The sequence below is a fragment of the Calliphora vicina genome, chromosome 1 (genome assembly GCF_958450345.1).
Source record: "Calliphora vicina chromosome 1, idCalVici1.1, whole genome shotgun sequence".
Lineage (NCBI taxonomy): Eukaryota > Metazoa > Arthropoda > Insecta > Diptera > Calliphoridae > Calliphora > Calliphora vicina.
In genome coordinates, this window is record NC_088780.1 from 140,318,147 (window position 1) to 140,340,426 (window position 22,280).

Below are 22,280 nucleotides of genomic sequence, written 5' to 3' on the forward strand. Positions count from 1 at the left end.
AGGCCTGCAAAAAAAAATATGCCTTTATGTAGTATGAGTGACGAAGGATTTTTTAATATCCTTAAGTAACCAACATCATGATTGTGTATGTTAGAAACTGAAATACATTGCACTTAGACTTGCATACTTGGTTTACAGCATATATGTATGTATGTGCCTGTTTCTTGTGTTTATACATATGTACATTAGATCTGTTACTCAAAAATAGATTTTTTTTCTTTATTAGCTAAAACTAACTGGTGCAAAATGACAATCGGATAACTAGAACACGGACCGGAAATCGAATGAAACTTGTAAAATTGGGTAAACTTTCGAAGGAAAAATTACCCATTTGATCACACCAATTGTTAAGAAAAAACAAAGATTTACCTGAAAATAATTGTTTACACAATTTGTTTATGCAACAACTTACAATGCATCAGTTAGTTTAAGCTACTAAAGAATTAAATATATTTGCTAAGGGCAGGTCTAATGTACATACATACGTATGTACTCGTGTATTGTTCAAATGTCATTTTCAATTTCTATTTTTGTCTAAGGCTAGAAATGGCATTAAGCATTCAATACCATTTGAAAATTAACACATTAAGTGCTTATGTATTTATATTTTTGCACTTTGATTATTTTTTTTACAATAGTAATACATACCGTGGTATAACTCTTGACACTGATTTGCCAGCTTGTACAATTTTCATTTGACGATCGAACATGAGATGAAATGGAAAGATTTTACAAAATGTTGCCGGTGATATCAAAGGCGCTGTAATGACAAAACAGAACAGAAAATAGTATAATATAAAAGAGGTATTAATATTTTTGCTTATAACTCATCAAATTATAGATCGAAAAGGTAGATTATATAAGACATCATAAACAAATTAGCCTTAGATCTTCCGATTTTTATCATATCGGGTAAACACAAATACCCATAAAATATATTGAAATTTAAAAAAGAAAATTTTCATACAAAATTTGGTTTATAAACCTGTGATAAATTTAGACATTTTTTATGAATATGGGGGATAGTCACTATTTTATTGTCGTAGAATAAAACATTATATATAGGACTTATATTCAAAACCCTCTATCTTAAAAAACACATCTTTTCAGGAGAGCCAAAAACTGTTTTTTTCGCATACTACTTGAGTTAATCAAATTCGGTAAGGAGTGAGATCGAAAAATTCTTAACATACATATATGTTTATAAAAAAGAAACCACTAAACTTACAGCTTTAATTTTTTTTTTATTTGATTGAAATTATTATTACAATTTACAAAAAAAATTATTTTTATAGTTTTAATCACTAGTGATGAAATTTTGAACCTTTTTCGGAAACCCTTCCATTAACGTTTTTATAGTGCTTTCTGTCACTTTGCTCGAACATGTAGTCCATCTCCGTTTAAAATCTACCACACTTTTGGACACCTTTTTTGTACTCTTCAATTCTCTTTTAACAAGAGCCCAATATCTCTCCACTGGCCTTAGCTCCGGGCAGTTTGGAGGATTTGCCTCTCTTGGTACAAATACCACATTATTGTTCTTGTACCACTCAAGGGCTTGTTTGCCATAGTGACAGGATGCCAAGTCAGGCCAAAAATAAGTGGACACATTATGAAGTCTTATGAATGGAAGCAGCCTTTTTTGTAAACATTCCTTGATGTAAATTTCGGTATTTATAGAGCCCGTTGTAACAAATGAGTGGCTTCTTTTGCCGCAACTGCATATTGCTTGCCATACCAAGAACTTTCTGGGAAATTTTGTCTGCTTTTGGGTTCTAAACTTTTCTTCAACATTCCCTCGAGCATCAGCAACATAAAATTTTTGACCTGGAAGTTGCGAAAAATCTGCCAGAACATACGTTTCGTCATCCATTATGCAGCAAGAATATTTTTTTATAAAACTTGACTTCAATTTCCGTGCTCTGTTTTTGGCCTCTAAATTTTTAGTAGCGTTCCTGTCAGGAACTTTTTGAGCCTTGTATGTTTTTAAACCTGCATTAGCTTTAACTTTTCGTACCAAATAGTCCGAGCACTGAGCTAACCGGGCTGCTTTCCTACCGGATGTGTTGGGAGCTCTTTTGAAAATGCGTTCTATTTTTTTGGCTTTAGAAACATCATGTGGACCATTCCTTCTACCTGAACCAGGTTTTCTATCAACTGACAAGTTCTCCCGGTACTGTTTAATAACATTGGAAACAGTTTGACGGCAGACCTTTGTATGCTTGGCCAACTTTTTGTAAGACCAAGTTGGGTTTTGTTGAAAATATTTAATAATTTCAGTACGCACTTTTTTCTGGTCACTCATTTTAATCAGATTAACAAAAAAATTAATATAATTGACATTACACATAATAACTGACATGTTTTTCAAAGGTAACTTGATCAAAAAAAAATTCAAATAATACTTGGGTTAAAAAATGTAATGAAAAACGTGTGTTAAGAATTTTTCGATCTCACTCCTTATTCTACAGAATTTTTTTAAAGCAACTACTTTTTTTTTGGAATTTGATTGGTGTAAATTATAGTAAAAACAAGTAAGAGAGCTATATTCGGCTGTGCCGAATTTTATATACCCTTCACCAAAATATACTTTAAAATAAAAATTTTAAATATTTTTAGGTAAAAAAAAATTTAATTTTTTTTACAGTTGTTTTTTCGAAATTGTTTTTTAAAATTTTAATTTTTTTTTTTTAAATTTAATAATTTTTTTTTTAATTTTAAAAAATTTTTTTTTTAGTTTTTAGTGAAAAAAAATTTTGGTGAAAAAAAAAAATTCGGGTTAAAAAATATTTTTTCCGATTTTGACCCTTTGTAGGTCCAACTTACTATTGTCTTATATACGTCGTTGAAATATCTATCATTAGCTATCCATATTTTCTATATTAATGATTTAGTAATCCAGATATGGGTCAAAAATCGAGGTTGTCCTGGTTTTTTCCTTATATCTGCCAATTGTGGACCGATTTTCTCTGAATTTCTGAGATATTGATGTATCATTCGTGTATGTAAGTTATTTGGGGGTTGATTTCAACACACAGACGGACATGGCTATATCGACTCCGCTATCTATAACGATTCAGATATATATATACTTTGTGGGGTCGCAAATGAAAAATGTAGAAATTACAAACGGAATGACAAACTTATATATACCCTTGCCACTCATGGTGAAGGGTATAATAAAATTGAAATAAAACCAGGGACCGTAAATAACGGTTATCTAGAAAATTTTATCATAAAATCTCTATGTTAGAATCATCGGAGACAGATACTGTAATATATCAATAGATTAGTGATCTCAACTCTACAGTTAGCAGTTATTATTCAACGTAAATTTCGCATGAAACTCTTAAAAAAAGAGTTTTAAAAAAGCTCATTTGAGGAGCTTTATTTTTTCCGTCATATAACAAAAGTCATTTGAGGAGTTTTATTTTTCCCGTCAGAAAATAAAATTCTTTTCCATTTTTATAGCCTTCACCATGAGTGAGTGTGGCAAGGGTGTATATAAGTTTGTCATTCTATTTGTAATTTCTACATTTTTCATTTGCGACCCCACAAAGTGTATATATTCTGGATCGTTATAGATAGCGAAGTCGATATAGCCATGTCCATCTGTATGTTGAAATTAGCTTTCCGTAAATCGACAAAATCGACCACAAGTGGCTGAGATATAAAGAAAAAACCGGGAAAACCTCGATTTTTGGCCTATTTTTGATCTATATCTGGATTACCAAGTCATTAGTATAGACAATATGGATATCTAATGATAGATATTTCAGATAGATAAATTGCAACGATGTACATTGGGGCAGACATATGGAGACGTTTGGCGATAATTCGAGGAAAAAATTATATCGGCGGAAAGCTGACATTTTTCTCTATATGAAACCGTAATCTGATTTTTTCACTCGGATTTCAATAAACCGCTATGTCTTCTCAAAGTTAAGAAAGAAATTGTCATGAAATAGTTTTTATTAATATACTTTTTTCATACACCTGAAATTAATGCAAATCTATTTATTAAAACCAGGAAAAACAAGTAAGAAAGTGTGGTCGGTCAAGCCCGACCATATAATACCCTACACTAAGTAAAAGAGCAAAAACATTTTATATTTAAAATTTCAATAATTTATATTTTTGAGTGATTTTCGGAAGTGGGCCTTATATGGGGGCTATGACCAATTATGGACCGATCAAGATGAAATTACGTAGTGCCCTTTTTATAAGAGTCATCACAGATTATTGCCCTTTTAAAAATTGATATTTGGTCGTAAATGAAAGTGATCACAGATTATTGCCCTTTTTCGTCTAGGACCTCTTATTAAGGATCTATGAGTGATTTTAGATTTTTCATATAAAAATTGATATTTGGTCGTAAATAAGAGTGATCACAGATTATTGCCCTTTTTCGTCTAGGACCTCTTATTAAGGATCTATGAGTGATTTTAGATTTTTCATATAAAAATTTATATTTGGTCGTAAATAAGAGTGATCACAGATTATTGCCCTTTTTCGTCTAGGACCTCTTATTAAGGATCTATGAGTGATTTTAGATTTTTCATATAAAAATTGATATTTGGATAATAAGAGTGATTACAGATTATTGCCCTTTTTCGTCTAGGACCTCTTATTAAGGATCTATGAGTTATTTTAGATTTTTCATATAAAAATCGATATTTGGTGAGAAATATGGTTGTGACATGAATTTTGTATATGTAAAACTTATTGGGAGAGCAACTAGTGGAGATACATTTATAAATTAAACATTTATGACCGATTGAGTTCAATTTCGGAAGGACATTAGTATGGTGGCTAGGTGAAATAATGAACTGATTTCAGTCAGTTTCATAGACTTGGTCCTTGGGCCGAAAAAATAATATGTACCAAATTTGATCGAAATGTCTTCAAAATTGCGACCTGTACTCTGCGCACAAGGTTTACATGGACAGCCAGCTAACACACGGATGGACGGACGACAAACGCATAATACCCTCCCCACTATGGTTTTAGGTTATAAAAATAAAATTTGCTTCTAATGCAATACAAAAATATGTCGCGAATAACATTTTGGAATTAATTCAGAAGAATACTTGGCTATAGTGATTGGATATACAATAGGTCAAAATCGGGAAAAATATTTTTTAACCCGAATTTTTTTCTCATCCAAAAATTTTTTTCTCAAAAATTTAAAAAAAAAAAATTTGAAAAAACTTTTTTAAAAAAAATTAAAAAACCATTTCTTTATTTTAAATTATAATTTGGTGAAGGCTATATAAGATTCGGCACAGCCGAATATAGCTCTCTTACTTGTTTTTTCTAATTTTTTTCAGTATCTTTCTTTATTGAGTCTATCTGATATAATGTTTGTAGTAATTTATTTGTTTAAGAATAAGAAAACAACAACAATTTGATAATAGGAATCAAACAATAACAAATTAAAATCACACTTGATTTTATTTTTTATGCAATTGCAAGGTGCTTTACAAATTTTAATGATCTGATCAGCGGCAAGCATTAGGTGTCAATTTACATAAAATGAGTTTTATTTTCTGACGCGAAAAATAAAACTCCTCAAATGAGTTTATTTTGATGACGGCTACTTAAAACTCTTTTTTTAAGAGTATCATGCGAACTTTAATTTTTACGTTTTAGATGGATTTTTATTTTTAAAGTCACAAAATAACTATTATAAAATAACTTTATTGGTAGTACTTATAACCGTTACGGTCCTTGAATAAAAAAGCGAAAAAATATGTTTGTTATGAAATTCACATCATAGATGAGGGCTATTTTACTGAACATTTTACCATCAAAAAGTTATTTTCGTTAAAATCAAAGATAGAGGATTTTGAATATAGGATAGAGGATATGAAAATTTAAGACGATCGGCACCTAATAGGTAATTGCCCCATATACGTCCACTTACTAAAATCACTTAAACATAGCTATCGGGTTCGACTCTTACTTATAATCCCAATACAGGTAAGCCTTCATTTACGCGGTACTTTATTTACGCGAATTCGATATTACGCGAACTCAAATTAGCAACCATTTTTTCAAATACGCGATTTTTGTTAAACGATTTTTATATAACGCGGCAACAAACAACAAGAAACGAAAAAACAAAAGCGAAAACCCGATTTCTTTTTCGAAAACTTCTTTAATTTTTATGAATTTTTTGTTATATTTTGATCTCTTTTGTGTATTGGAATATTTTGGTTTTTTAATTGAAATTTTTCCTTAATTTTCGATAAGAAATAATTTTTTTAGTTGAAAAAGTAAATTAATAGTTTTGTTTTAAATAAGTTTTTAAAAGTACAAATAAAATAAGTTTACTTAAGTTTATCATCGCCTTAAATGCAAACGGACATAACTACATTTTTATAGTATTTTCAAGATACGTTATAAAATCAATAATAATAGAGTATTCTTGGCAATTGTTCAATCAATCAAAAACTCGATTTTGAATTTTTGTGTAGATACGACCGCTTTCATTTAAGGTGACGATATGTATGTATGTAAATATGTGTTTTCTATTTAACGCGATTTATAGGTCCCAATTTATTTTTTGTTATGTGACTGATGTATTGTTTTACGCGAAACAAAAAAATTATTGGCCCCAAAAAAGCATTTCTTTCTAAATTAGAACCTCGTTTTACGCGAATTTGATTTACACGCTATTTTTTGGGCCCAACAAACCGCGTAAATGGAGGCCTATCTGTATATATAAAAATTTCCATACGAAATATTGTGATTCATAATTGGTCATAGCTCCCATATAAGGACCACATTCAAAAAACGCATTAATCAACATAAGTATATGTTTTATAAATATCGATATCGCAGGAAAATTTGTGACGATCCTACAAAAAATCCTCTTCCGAGAATAACTTTATAGCGATAAGGCCTATAAACAAACCTAGAAAACCGAAATTTGCCACAAATAGCTAATTTCTAACAGCTTACTTATATGTACATATATTCAAAAATAGGTTGAATCTTTGAAAAGATTTGGATCAAAATATGTGAAAATCTTTTTTTAAATGAATGACTCTTTAAAAATTAAATTTTCTGCTAATATTTTCTAGTAATAGAAAATAAAAAAACTAACCAAATCTGGTGAACCATATAAATGTTTTATGCAAAATGCACAACAATCCCGATGGTGGGTATATACATATATATATAATGTAACACTTTTACTTGTTTCCATTCATGACTTACCTCCACATAAATTTTCAATTTCATCTGGTGGCTCCTTGCCTGCCTCTTCTTTTGTTCCCAATGCCTCATTGTCGGCTTTATTATTCGATGATATTTCACGTATCAGAAATTGGACATGGTCGTAACGTTCAATATCATCACTTTTGTTTTTCAACAAACGCAAACACTTCTGCTCTTTATCCTCGCTATCGAAACTATCCGCTGTTGTGGCAGCCATTGAAGATGCGGAATGTGATTTTTTTCGTGTAAATGGACATGGTTCTGGAAGAGAAAAAAAATATAAATTTTCGAAAAAGATGTAATATTACGCCAAATTCTAAGTTTTTCAAATAACTTACCTGGTCTTCTATTATTTGTATAATTATCCGCAGATTCATCGTTGTTGTTATTCAGATTAATGTTTGCGTTGAGATTATTATTTTCTTCATTTGAACATGTAACGGAAGCATTCGATTGTTGTTGTATCTGACTTATTTGATGTAGAAAAACTTCATCCTTTTCATCCTCTTCCATGGGATCTCCTTTACGTTTCACAATTTCAATTTCCACATCAACGCCGTGCAACTTGGAGGCAACCGCCTGAACAACAAATGAAAATTTTAAAAATTTGAACAACAAATAAAAAAAAAATGATTTTGCTTTGTTTATTAATGAAATAATGCACGAGGATTGGTTTGAAAAGTTTGATAAACTACATGATAAAATGATATTAATTTAATATTATTGTATCATGGTAAAGTATAATAAAATTTTATATTTTAACTGATTTCTACAAAGCATTACTCCCAGAGGAGCCTCATACATTAATATATCGAGAAATTTTCTCGAAAATCTTTAAAATAGTTTCACTTATATTTTGCCAAACATTTAAAATAATCCTATTAACATTACACTTACTTACCTTAACAATACCAATTACAATATGCTCCAATCCAGGACGTTCTGAATAGTAGTGCAACAGCAATGAACCATCCTTTTCTGTGCAACGAAATGAGGGCGCTCTCATGCCAGGATACAATGTGCCCAAATGGTCATGTAGGGCATCCAAATTCTAATGTATTTTCAATATTTATGCCACAACAATAGAAGTAAGCAAAGAAAGCCAATGAAAGCCAAAGGCATGCAGTCCGACAGGCCAACAAACAAATAGTCGAGCAGAATTTTATATTTTATTTGTAAGCATTTTATTGTATTAAATTATTGAAGGTCATCATCATCCACATAATTATCCACATCAGCATTACATACAAAGGAAAAATAGTTACAATTTCAACGAACAATAGACCATAAAGTATGAATATGTGCAACCACCAGCACCATTTGTTCCATTTAAACCACCAGCATTGTCATTCATCCATTTTGATGGAATGGTTACAAAAAAAGTAAGAAAAATATTCAATTTTACAATTTTGTTTTATTATTAAATGATAAACGAGCCACGGCAACAAGAACAAATAACGTTTGTTGCAAAACAAAATACGAAACGAAACCATCATCAATTGTATGAATTTATTATTGTTAAAGTGGATAAAGTGAAGAGGTAGCAAGAAGTATAATGCAGTTAGTAGTAGTACCAGTTGGAACAACAAATATGTTTGTCAATATATTTTGTGTTATAGTTGTTCATTGCATTATGACAGCATCATCATCATCATCAGCATCGACAAGGGTTTCGGTGTATAATACAGGAAGCAGCACAAGTATCCCAGAAACCATCCAAACACATACACAGACATTTTACCAGAAGCCATTGTATATTTTTGTTGTTGTTGTTGTATTATGAAAAGAGAGAGGAAGAATAACAAAAAAATTAAACTCATACACATACATAAATATATCAAATAAATAAACAACAAAAACTACAGCAGCAAATAAATAAATAAATGAATCAAATTGAAAATAAATCGAATGTGAATACAACACTCTCTATTCTATTCAGTTTTGTTCATCATAAAACGGAATTGAAAAAATATTACAAAAAATTTAGCTTAAGATTTTTTACATTTAGAACATTATACTATGTATATTGTTGTTATTTTGCAGGAAATTTAAATCCCCTGAAACTGTTTATTTTTCATTTTTGTTTATTTCACCATTGGAATCGACACCATTTGGACAGACAAACAAATAATATTTATTGATAATTACTTGACAAGGAATACAATGCACAAGGGATATGAATTTTTGTTTCCGATGTTCATTTTGTAAATTACATCAACACTTGTTAGTGTAATTTCTTATAAAGGCTGCATAATATTATTATCATTATATAGAAGCCAGCAAACATTTGATGTTGTATTTCAGCAGTTGTAACTGTATTTAAAAAATTTTGTAATTATCAGGCCTGTCACACATTTTGTTCGGAATGATTTCAATTCCGTATTTACAATTCCGCTCGATTTCCTTTTAGGTTCTTCAGATTCCGTGTAATTTATTATTACCAAAAATATTTAATAATTCTCTATTTCTGATTTTAATTTGAACAGCGTTTTTTATATTATTTAGTAGTTTCCATTGGTATTTCTATCAGAAATTACTGAAATACAAATGGAAATTTCTAAAATATAAAAATATATCTTCTGAAATATAATTATAAATTTTTGAAATTCAATTGCTGATTACACAGCGGAGCAGACATTTTGGTGCTCGAGATTTGAACTACGTTTTGTACAAGTTGTTTTTTTTTTCCGTCAGCTCTCATTTTCGAAATATCACGGTTTTTATATTTCCATTGAATGCCCTATTTTTTGTGGTTTATCTTAAAAATTTTGGGTAATGTAGCTCAAAATGTGAGAAAAAGACTTTGTATTTTCATTTGATTTTTGAGATAATTTTCAAATACTTTGGTCTGTGAAAACATATATTTGGTAAGTGCCATTTTATTTTTAACGGCTTTTCAACTAGTTGTTATATTATAATTTCTACATAATATTATGTGTATATGAATTTATATAAAAAAACGTAATTTTTATAACATTTTTCTTTATTACTCCTGAACTAATCGAGTCTCCATCGAAATTATTTTGCACGAATATAGTAGAGAGTTTGGGTGTCCTCATACCATGAACTTTTTGAATTTTTAACACCGCGATCTTTGATATTTTTGACATTGAAATATATACTCCGAATATTGACCTTTAATAAATTTATTCACACCATTTGAAGGACAATATCTTTGCTATAAAATGAAATCAAAAATTATGTTGGAATTTTAGTAGTATCAATGTTATGGTCAATTATGTCTCTATATTTTTAGAAAATTTTAGCAAAATTTTTCAATTTTCAAATCGCGATATTTTTGAAATAGAAAGGGTTTCCAATGAAAAAGTCATTGGTTTGAGGAACCCTTTGGAACCGTAATATGTGTGGTAAAATTCATTAAAATCGAAGATGCCAAATCCGAAAATAGCTCTTTTCTGTCCGTTTTGATATGGATTCTCCCATAAGCTTTTTGAGTTTTTAAAAAACTTATAAGTTGTGCCTGAACGAAAGCCGAAGAAGCAAAACCAAAACTTTACGAATTGTCACATACGATCATTTCCACTTTCGACCTGAAAGAATAATGAATATTTTTAAATTTCAACCCACCTGTAAAAAATCTCTTGGTGTGGCTCCCAATACTTGCAGTATTTTATCGTATCCAGAATCTTGGCAGAATTCAAAAAAAGTTTTGCCAAACAATTCCAAAATATCGTCAGCTGGTATGTCTGTAAATAACAAGTAATTTATTAGAATTTATAATATACATTTTTTAAATAGTATTACACAAAAAAGTAAAATAAAGATTTCCTTGAGATATTATTAAATCAGCAAACATATGTAGTCTAATAGCTGTTGGTAAGTACACGCAGAGAAAAAACATGGTTGGACATGGTTACGACAACTATACTATGTTCTCTGTAATAATATATTGTTGTCGTAAGCATATAATTATTGTTTTAATTTAATTTCAACAATATTATAGTTACTGTAAACGTTTATATTTTCATCGCAATTATAAATATGAATATGGTTTTCGAACAACTTAATAATGATAATTAGGTAAACATATTATTTTTATGTACAACCATTAAATGTTAAGTTTATATACGCGTAGTCATAATATGTTTAATATATTAACAGAATATGTTTACAACAACTAAATAACAATAAATGTAGTCATAATATGTTTAACATGCAAACAAAATATGTTTACTTTTAATAGTCTGTTTTCCCACCATTTGTGAGTGTTGGTGTTTGTCTCAGCTATGTTATTTTTACAAGTAAATTTTGAGTGTCTGTAATTCCCATTCGCTCTATAGTTTTATTTGTATATTATCTTTAACTTTCCTAGAGCGAATAACAATAAATTTGATTTAATCAATAATATTTTAATTGTGAATTTAGTACTTTAAAACTAAAACCTACACAGAAAAAAGTTTCAACATAAATATTATGATTCGAATTCATTGATTTCAATTCATAACATTTATAAATAATTTCTTAAATAGTATGGTTTTTTTAATATTTTATGTTTTGAAATAAAATCTAGAAGGCTTGAAAAATATAATTTCAATTTCATTTTTATTTTTATGTTGTTCAAAAATGTTTGAAATTTTTCATGGAAAATTTTTAGTTTTTTTATGATTTTCAGCTACAAAATGATATAAAAAGCGCGAAAATGATTAAATTGATTTAAGAGGATGAAATGCTTTTATATTTATGAATGTTTTATTATATTTAATGATAATTTTCACTAATTCATTATATAATACAATTATAATGCAATTTATTAAAAAATTAAGTAAAAAAAGCAAAAATTTCCGTCATGTAAAATTTTATAATATTTATGAACATGTTCTTATTTTGAATGAAATAAGTTTGGGAAAAAAAAGTCAAATTCGATTAATAATATTTATTACAAAATTCATTCCAATTATGAATTTTTTTTTCTGTGTATTAAAATTTTGTATTTCCAAAAATAAATTTTAATAATAATATGATTATTTTGGATCATAATATGATTTAATTGTATCATAATATGATTTAATTGGGTCATATTATGATTGATTTATGTCATAACATGATTATTTCAAAACATATTACGATTGATTTTTATCATAATTTGATTATTTCAGAACATATTATGATATTTTATGATACTAATGATGATCATAATATGTTTTGGACTACAAGCAAAAATCTGATCATAATATGTTGCTCTTAGTTTATGGTTACCACAACCATGTTTTTTCTCTGCGTGTAGTATAACATATTTGGATGTGTTAAGAGGAGCGCGAAATACTTAAATGAGCTTTATATTATACATATGTAGTTTGATGAAATTTCGATAAAATTTAAAGCATTTGAAACCAATGTTAAAAATTCCCGAATTTTGCGAAGATGCAAAATTTGGGTAAGCAGTTTGGTATTTTTGAATATATAGTTTTTAATCGTGCGTGATCATGATTTCTTCTAACAACACTTTTTAAATTTTCTCTGTTAATGAGAATAGCAACATAAATTGCTTATAGGGTTGTGTATAGATTCTATAGCATATTATATTTTATATTATATATGCTATATATTATATAGCAAATCATGATAAGTTATGTTTCTATACTATAGAAACATAACTTATCATGATTTGCTGAAAATTCGTTAATGATTAAGAAACTTATTTTCACAAAAGTAGCGGATTTTCATTCCTTATTTAACAGGTCTGAGTATATTTCCAAGTTCACTATCATTTAACCCGTATAGACAACCACAGAATATATGAATATTTAAAATACCGAATGGGATTACGTCCAAATGAATTACTGTATTTAATTGTTAACATTTTCACTCACACTTAATTGAAATATTATGTATAATTATTTAATTGAAACAATAAATATTTATGGTTAAATCGTATACTCACTTAATATTTCCACTGCTGCACCAATTAAGTTGTATGTGATTTCATCATCATAAATTTGTCGCACTAAAAATTGTCCTTCCATTGTGACCATGGCTTTTTTTCTGCAAGTAAAAAACAAAATGCAAAGAATAATAAATAAAAATACGATTTCAATAGCATGTACTTGTGTTTATAAGCAATATTACAAATAAATGCATTTTAAATACTAACTGGTTGAATATACATGCACTCTACAGTTGTTAGAGGTTATTTATTAAATATTTGGATTTATTTTTACACACTTCACTTTGGTCTGAGTAAAATCAAACATTTTGGAGAATTTGACTTGAACGCTATTTTGTTGCTGTATACTCTGATATTTAGGCAAGCTAAAACTATTCACGTTAATTATTTTTCTTATTACGCTCAAATGTTAAAAAAAATCTTAAAATTTATTAATTGAATTTCAAATGGTACCAATTCATAAAACTCTCTAAGAACTTTTAGCGTGTGTTAAAATATTTATTCCATATTTAGGGCCATATTCATAAACAATTTTTAAATTTAAACAACGTTTTAAAATCAAATTTTGTATGGAAATTTTGCTTTAAAACATTGTTTAATTTTAACTTTTTTTTTATGAATATGGGGTTAATATTTTCACCGAAAACAAATATTTTTAATTTTATTTTGTTCCAAAACTATAAAAAATTTCATGTGAAAAATTAAGTAAATATTAATTTTGGTTATAACATCGTTCAAAACATACTATTCTTTATAATGTTCCTTCATATTTATTACATAAAAAAACTTTCGAGTGGTGATTTTGACATGGAAGATAAATATCATCCTGGCCAGTCAAAAAAGTTTGAAGACTAAGAATTGGAAGCATTACTGCATGACGATTGTAGTCAAACTCAACAAAAGCTTGCAAAATCATTGGTAGCTACTCTATCAGTACTTCCAGAACGTTTGCAAGCAGAAGGCTTCACCCAAAAGCAGGGAAATTGATTGTCATACGAATTGAAGCTAAGAGGCCTTGAAAGACGATTTTGTATGGCTGAATTGATCCAACGTTATAAAAGAAATAAATTTTTCAACCGAATTATTACCAACCGAATCGACGTCAAAGCCAAATATCCATGGCGTTAAGATACATATCTGTATTTGGTGAGACCAAAAGGGTCCTCTCTATTATGAGCGAATGCAACTTATTCGCTTGAAGCGAGCATTGGCCGAAAAACGCCAGACATGACACACGTAATATTTCATCTTGGCAACGCTAGGCCACATATTGCAATACCTTGGAAAGTTGTGCTTCACTCGCCTTATAGACCAGACCTTGCCCCGACCGACTACCTCAAAAGTTAAGCAGTTCTTTTAGCTCGGAATCCATATGTTTCCATAAAGATGGGAAAAAGGTCATAGCTAACAATGCACAATGGGGCAGAATCAAATTTTTTTTTGTTTCCCATCTAATTAAAAATCCTTTTCGCCCAAAAATACAGCAAAAATCGACTGCTTTTTGCATTGTTGTATTGAAAATCGTTTATTTTTTGATCTATAAATGATATTGCTGTGAAATCTTTTGTATATTTAGGATAATTTCGTTATCTAACTAACAAAAAAAATTCAAGTCTATCCAAAAGTACGTACTATATTTTTAAAAATGCTGACCAAGGTATGGCAACATTTTTAATTTTCTATTTTCAAATGCCTATAACTTGGAAATTATAAGTGATATATAGCAGACGCAAGAATGTTTTTCAAGACCTAGTCAAACGCTTTCCAACGGAACGTGTTTAAAAATGATACATGTCGAAATGATACATAGCGCCGCCCCTGGAGCATTTTTTTGGTCCATTTTTATAACTTAAATTTAAATACTCCTTGGCTAAGCCCTCATTGAATTTTATCCTGATGGTACCAGTCGTTCAGAAATTCCAGATTTATTTCCAAAAAATGTTTCAAAATCAAAAGCTAAAAATTTTAAAAAATCCTGCATTTTTAAGTCATACACCCAGTACATAAAACGTTTGCAATTTTAAATTTTATTTTAAACTAGCTGACCCGACAGACGTTGTCTTGTCCAAGTTAAAAAATGCTTGTGTTCGATTTGTGAATTTGTGAGAAGCGGTTTGAAAAGGGTAAAAATTGTTAAAAAGAAAAAAAAAACGTATTATTGAATGGCATAGAACATAGAATAAAATATACATAGAAGCGCTACTGAGAGACAAAGAACACCTGAGTCTTGCAACAACAGAATACATGTAAATCAATGTACATATTTAGAATTTTTATATAAAAAATCGGTTTTTGTTCAGAAGTATGAGTGATCACAGATCGAGATTTTTTCTTTATTAAACTCTTATTGGCCAAGTTATTAGAGATTTTAGATATTTTGAGTTTTTATATAAAAATCGATTTTTGTTCAGAAATATGAGTTATCACAGATCGAGCTCTTTTTCTTGATTAAACGCTTATTGGCCAAGTTATTAGCGATTTTCGATATTGTGAGTTTTTTTTTGTCAGAAACATAAGTGATCACAGATCGAGCTCCTTTTCTTGATTAAACGCTTATTGGCCAAGTTATTAGCAAGTTTAGATATTTATTTAGTTTTTATAAAAAAATCTAGTTTAGGTCTCGGATGGACCTAATGTGTCGTTGGAAAATAAATGGCGGAAATCTGGAACTGGAATGCCTTGAAATTTCTTTGACTATTGATTCCAAGTATAATATTTTGTCATTTCGGAGTATAGCAGCGTTCGGCCAAATTTATCATTCCTGCACATATCAAAACATCTGGTCAATGTTGTATATGGCGGTCGATCAAGTCACATATTTACAGCATTTAATAAGTGGGCGTATTAGTGAGCGTATTATTGGGCGTAAAAAACTTGTGTGGACAATTCCAAAAATTAAAAAAATATAGCCAAATCGGTCCAAATCGGTTTTTAGATATATCGAAAAAAACTGAGCATGGTAAATTTTTCTTACGAATTTTACTACGAACATTTAAGAACAAATTAGCCAAATAGACGTTTTCCTATTTTAGATAAATCGAAAAAAATTGGGCGTGAAAGTGACGTGGTCAATTTTTCCTTCAATAAAAACTTAAATTGGATAACTACGAACATTTAAACAAACAATTAGCCAAATCGGTGTAGCCGTTTTCCAATTTTAGATAAGTCGAAAAAAGTGGGCGTAAAAAAAACCTAAGTTGGACTATGACCAACATTTAAAAAAAAAAAATTGTCTAAATCTGTTCTCAACTGATGCAATTACCAACGAACGACAATTTTTTTATTTTTAATTACGCGATATGAGACAAATTAAAAAATGTCTATTTATAAAAAAATATTTTTTAAGAATTTACTGCAATTCTTTTAAACTTTAAGAAGATCGTGTTATTTTCCTGGTGCTCAGCCATCAACAAGATGTACCTTAAACAGTTGCAAATTACAACATCTTTTAAATGCTGTTGTCAAAATTTGGTTAGACTATAGTGGTGTGAAAGTATTTAGAATTTTGGTACACAGCACTCAATACTGTACATTTTTCCCGGTACTCAATATCAAAAACTTTCGGAGTTATATTTTTCAGTACAATAACCAAAAAATCTTCAATATTTTTCAGTGAAAAAGTTTTATATGAGATTTGTTTGAAGATACCTAGGTACAAGTAAGTAGTTTTTTTTTTTGGTAAATCACATAAGGGTTAAATATAAAACATTTAAAATACACAGACCGTAACATATTTTATTGCTTGTTGGTCCTCTATATTTGGTTGTGTTGAAACTTTTAGTTTCAATTACTGTGAATTGTGTAGCATATAATACAGTCAGTTTTGGTCAACAATAACTCCTTTGCTTGTTTTTTACGCCACCGCCAATGCTTTTTGTAATTTATCATTATTTCTGTAGCAAAACCCCATTTATAATTTTTTAAATACACAAAGACCCGAACACGCAAAACAATAAATTCTCTTAAACACAATGCAATGCAATTATAGGAGAACAGTGAGTGAAAAAAAAGAACCAATTAATTTTTATTTATTACTGTCATACGTGTACATATCCCCAAACACAAACAAATGCGACCGAGACACTCACACACATATTTAACAATTATCCATTATACAAGTTTGTATAACAACGGATTTGTTTAAGTGTGAGAGTAATTGTAATGTTAACTTTTATTTTACACACATGCTCGAATGCATTTTAAACATACATATTTATGTAATGTACATGTACAGTAGGGTGGCCCTTATATTGCAATTTATAGATTTTTGAATGTGGCAGGGTCTATAATTGGTCTCTGTTATCTCAATAGTTAGATAGGAGAAAAATAACAACGTTAGATATGAGAAAAATAACAACTTTTGTAGCAACATTTTCCACAAAATTATATGTATATGTTTGGGTTACTTATTGTTATAGGAACGAAATACACAAGTTCGATAAAAAAAATAATTTTTGAACCTTCCGCATTAATGTTCAAAAATCACATTTTCTAATAGATATGTGCAAAATATATAAATTTAAACTGTTAACCGATTAATTTTTGTCGGTTAACTGTTCGAATAATTTAAAATTGACGATTTTCAAATAACAAATAAACCGATTAATTTGTGTCGATTAACGATTAACCGAAATTTCCTTTTTTTTGCACTTTATATAGAAATATAGTTTTAAACACTCAAATTTTATGTCTTAACTCATGAAAATTCCCTTCTAGCAATAGTTTTTTGAAGTATAGTACGAAAACTGAAACTAAGGAATTTGGAAATTATATTCTTTTTTAGAATATTCTATGATGAACTTTGTGATAATGAGTTGAAGGACGACATGGTAATAGACGAAACTAAAGACATTACTGAAATGAGTCTTTATTTAGAATGTTAAATTACACTAGTTTACAAATCAAACATTTTTGTTTGCTCATGGAATGAAACTTATATTTTTGAGAAGAACTAGGGACGATAGTTAATTGACCATTTTTTGTTTCCCACCTATACGTCAAAATTTTGAGATATATGGGTTTTTATTTTTCACCTGCCCTGAGTACTACTAATGCATACTGTAGTGTACCGAATTGTAGTAATTAAGTATTTACATCGTTTTTGGGTACTCAACACTCTGGCGAAGCTACTAGATACTTTCAGAGTTGTATTCTTTTGACAAATTCCAAAAAAAAATTAACGGGAAAAAATAAATACTGTTTAAAAGTACATTTTTCTTGTAGATAAACATTAAAAAATCGCTATTAAATACAAAACTCTAAAGTAAAAACTATTTTACAATGTCTTCTAGAAAGTCTAAAATAAACCCAGACCATTTTGGTTTTATTTGCGGAAAAATTATTCAGTCAAATCGAGGTTTTCCTATAACACAAACACTGCAAAATGCTTATTTACATTAAACAATTTCGTAAAAGCTTTAGATAAGACAAAACCAGCATTTCAATATTTATGTTCCCGAGTCTTTCTGAGGCTAAACTAAAAAAAGGGATATTTGTGGGTCCTCAAATAAGAAAAATGTTGATTGATTCCAAATTTGAGTGTCTATTAACCGGTGTTGAAATATAGCATGGAATTCTTTTAAACTAGTTGTTCAGGAATTTTTTGGGAATAAGAAAAGTCAAGATTACAGAGATATTGTTGCGAATTTATTACATAATTTTGAACTTATGGGTGTAAATATATCCCTCAAAGTTCACTTTTTACAATCTCATGTGGATTTTTTCCCGGAAAACCTCGGACACATGAGTAACGAACATGGAGGGCGTTTCCATCAAGATTTGAAGTATTTCGAGAGGAATTATCAAGGTTTTTGGGATCAGAATATGCTAGGAGACTACTGTTGAAGTATCGTGAGGGAGGCAAATGAAAATAATTATAAAAAGGGGACTAAACACTTCACTTTTAATTTGTTTGTCCTAATTTAATGTACATTTTCATATGTTCCGTTTTTAATAAATATTTCAAATGTTTGACGTCCAGGATTTTTTTTAATATTTTTTCCGAAGTTAGAAGAACTAAATACACAAATCCCCAAATGTTTCAATTCATGAGCAAAAACCTTGTAAACTAGTGTTATTAAAGTATAAGAAATCTAAAAAAATATGCTTAGAAAAAACTAAAAAAGAACTGAGAAATTGGATACTTTTTATCATGCCTTACTTTCGATTATTCCAACATCTACAATCAGTGAGATAGTTTTTTCAAGTCAAGTTTAATTAAAACTAAAAAAATCGTTTAAAACTGAAGCATTTATGTTACTTTTTTTAAAAGATTATTTCAGAAGATCTCCCTAAAATCGAAAAAAAGAACACACATGTGTTTATTTTTATTTATTGTGTTGTTGAATTATTATGTTTTGTTTGTTTATATAAGTATACAAATTAAGTATTAAAATTAAAATATAAATTATTCGGTTTATCGAATAATTTTTAAAAAAAATGTTTTTTCAATATTTTATTTTTCAAGACTAAAAATATTTTTTTATTTTTTCATATTTTTCTACAAAAAGTTATTAATAAATTCAATGAAACTATTTTTATATTTTATTTTTTAAAACAAGTAGTTTTATGGTAGAGTAGTAGTTGCTACATATACTCCCCCACCAGAGAGTTTGTTATTGAACTCTCGAAAATTTTACTCTTTTTGGAATTCTTGACTTATTTGTGATCGGCACTTTTGAATTCGTATTGGAAGTTTGTGTTCGTCTTAGTTGAATGGTAACAGATTTTGGCTCTTCGATTATTAATCGATTAAATCTAAACCCCGATTAATTATTTAACCGATTAATCCAGAAAACCGATTAATTGAATACCATATTAAATACACTCTGGAACCATGACGGTTATATAATAATAAATTCAAGCAAAAACAAGTTAGGAAGTATGGTCAGTCAAGCCCGACGATATAATACCCTACACTAAGTAAAAGAGCAAAAACATTTTTCTTTCAAAATTTCAATAATTTATATTTTTGAGTGATTTTCGGAAGTGGGCCTTATATGGGGTCTATGACCAATTATGGACCGATTACCATGAAATTAGGTCGTTCGATTTATGTCTATATTAAAGTTAACTATGTCTAATTTTTTGTGTATACCAACATTTTTAAGCGATTTATGCAAGTTAAAGTGATTTTCGGAAGCGGGTCTATATGGGAGCTATGACTAATTATGGACCGATCGTAATAAAATTTGGTGACATGAATTTTGTGTATATAGAACTTATTTGGAGCGGAATTTGTGGAGATACATATATAAATTAAACATTTTTGACCGATAAAAACCAATTTCGGGGGGACATTTATATGGGGGCTAGGTGAAATTATGGACCGATTTCAATAGGCTTGGTCCTTGAGCCGAAAAAATGATATGTACCAAATTTCATGGAAATATCTTCAAAATTGCGACCTGTACTCTGCGCACAAGGTTTACATGGACAGCCAGCCAGCCGACCAGACGGACATCGTTTAATCGACTCAGATCGGTAAGTCGATCGGTATACTTTAATGTGGATGTTGGACTAATATTTTTGGGCGTTACAAACATCTGCGCAAACGCATTATACCCTCCCCACTATGGTGGTGTAGGGTATAAATATATTTTTTACGTGAAAATAGCATTTTCTTGTTTTAAAAAAATCATGAAAAATCGAAAACGGAAATTGTTCAGGTTTATTACTTTGTCGCAAAGTCACATTTAATGCCAACAAAATCGTATATCGATCATAAAAATCTATTGATTCTTTTCGAATTTATTCACAATTAAGTGAATTCGCTCATTTTCACAAAATTGTATTTGCGTACAAGTGTGTACTTTCAGTGTAAATTTTACATGTGTTTTGTTTTTATTACTTACAATAAAAAAATTTACACTCAAATTACACGCTTGTAAGCACATACAATTTTGTGAAAATGAGCGAATTCACTGGTTTTACTTGACCGATTTTGCCCATTTTCAATACCATTTCATTCTTCTAACTTCTTCTCCGTAGGCCCTATCGTAGCTTCAACAGACGGACGAACATAACTAGATCGTCTTAGAATTTTATAAGGACCGAGAATATAAAGTGTGTTTAAATTTAAAAAACAACACAAAAAAGTAAATTTTAATCAAACAATTTTTTTTATTCTAAATATCAATACAAAGCATTAGCATTAGCATTTAAGAATGATTTCGGATATATGGCCACCGCAGCTGTGCTTTCTGAAGTTTTTTGAAATTACAGTTACTTTGACCCAAAATTTCAAATAAAATCAGAACCTCTAAAATATTCAGAATTTTGTTTTTAGATAATGGAAATCTATTTAAGTCGAAATTTAGAAAAGTTCAAAATAAAGACAACCCTAATGTACGTACATAGGGTACATACGTTATATGTATGTATGTTTGTAATTATGTACATTTGTATGAATATTTATATATCGAATATATGTATACGAACATTGCAATAACATGCAATTTGTGGTTGGCAAAACGTTTTTAATCGTTGTCATAAATAATTAAGCGTCATTACTTCTTTTATTTAATCGTACATTTTATAATAATTAAAATATCGTTGTTAAACTTTTCTTTTTTGAACATTTCAATTGTTTCAATACCCAGTAAAAAATTAAAACATATTCGAAAAGTAGTAATGTAAGATTCAGTAGGGTACGGAAATAAACTTTTAATTTCAAGTTAAAAAAAAAACTATGATTAAAGTAGTACAAAACATATAAAAACCTGATTTCAAGTGACAAGGAAAAGGGTAAGAGCTAAAACAAATTTACGGAGGTTATATCTCACACTCTTTTCTTACAGAAGTCATAATTTTTGTAATCGTGAGTTCATACTAAGAAGTAGGTGTGTGTATTTTCAATATGCTTCTGATAGATCCAGTACATGAAAAAATGTTTTTATTTAACTTGCTTCGTAAAAATGCTGAACTGCTTATTGGGTTTGCTCTATAAAAATAATGTCAAATATTGCAACATGCTGAAAAATGTATATTTAAGTGGTTCCTTGTGAGACAAAAATGTAGCTTAAAAATATGTCTGCCAAAATGTAACAATCTGGAATTATTAACAATTAATATATATAATTTGTTTAACTTAAATTTAATTAAAATTTTCTATGAAACCAACTGTTTCTGAACTACTGATAATTAAATGAAC

General features: G+C 29.1%; 1 protein-coding gene across 1 annotated transcript in view; it reads right to left on the minus strand.

Moving 5' to 3' along the window:
* The window catches only part of Gycbeta100B (guanylate cyclase soluble subunit beta-1-like), a 332,225-nt gene that overhangs the window by 189,041 nt on the left and 120,904 nt on the right, over window positions 1–22,280 (minus strand). Inside the window, exons 2-7 of the mRNA XM_065508967.1 lie at window positions 13,127–13,227; window positions 10,813–10,931; window positions 8,126–8,275; window positions 7,563–7,803; window positions 7,225–7,485; window positions 649–760 (exon numbers count right to left, since the gene is read on the minus strand). Of these exons, the coding sequence (XP_065365039.1) occupies window positions 649–760; window positions 7,225–7,485; window positions 7,563–7,803; window positions 8,126–8,275; window positions 10,813–10,931; window positions 13,127–13,217 (974 nt within the window). The 5' untranslated portion in view covers window positions 13,218–13,227. The remainder of the gene's footprint in view (window positions 1–648; window positions 761–7,224; window positions 7,486–7,562; window positions 7,804–8,125; window positions 8,276–10,812; window positions 10,932–13,126; window positions 13,228–22,280) is intronic.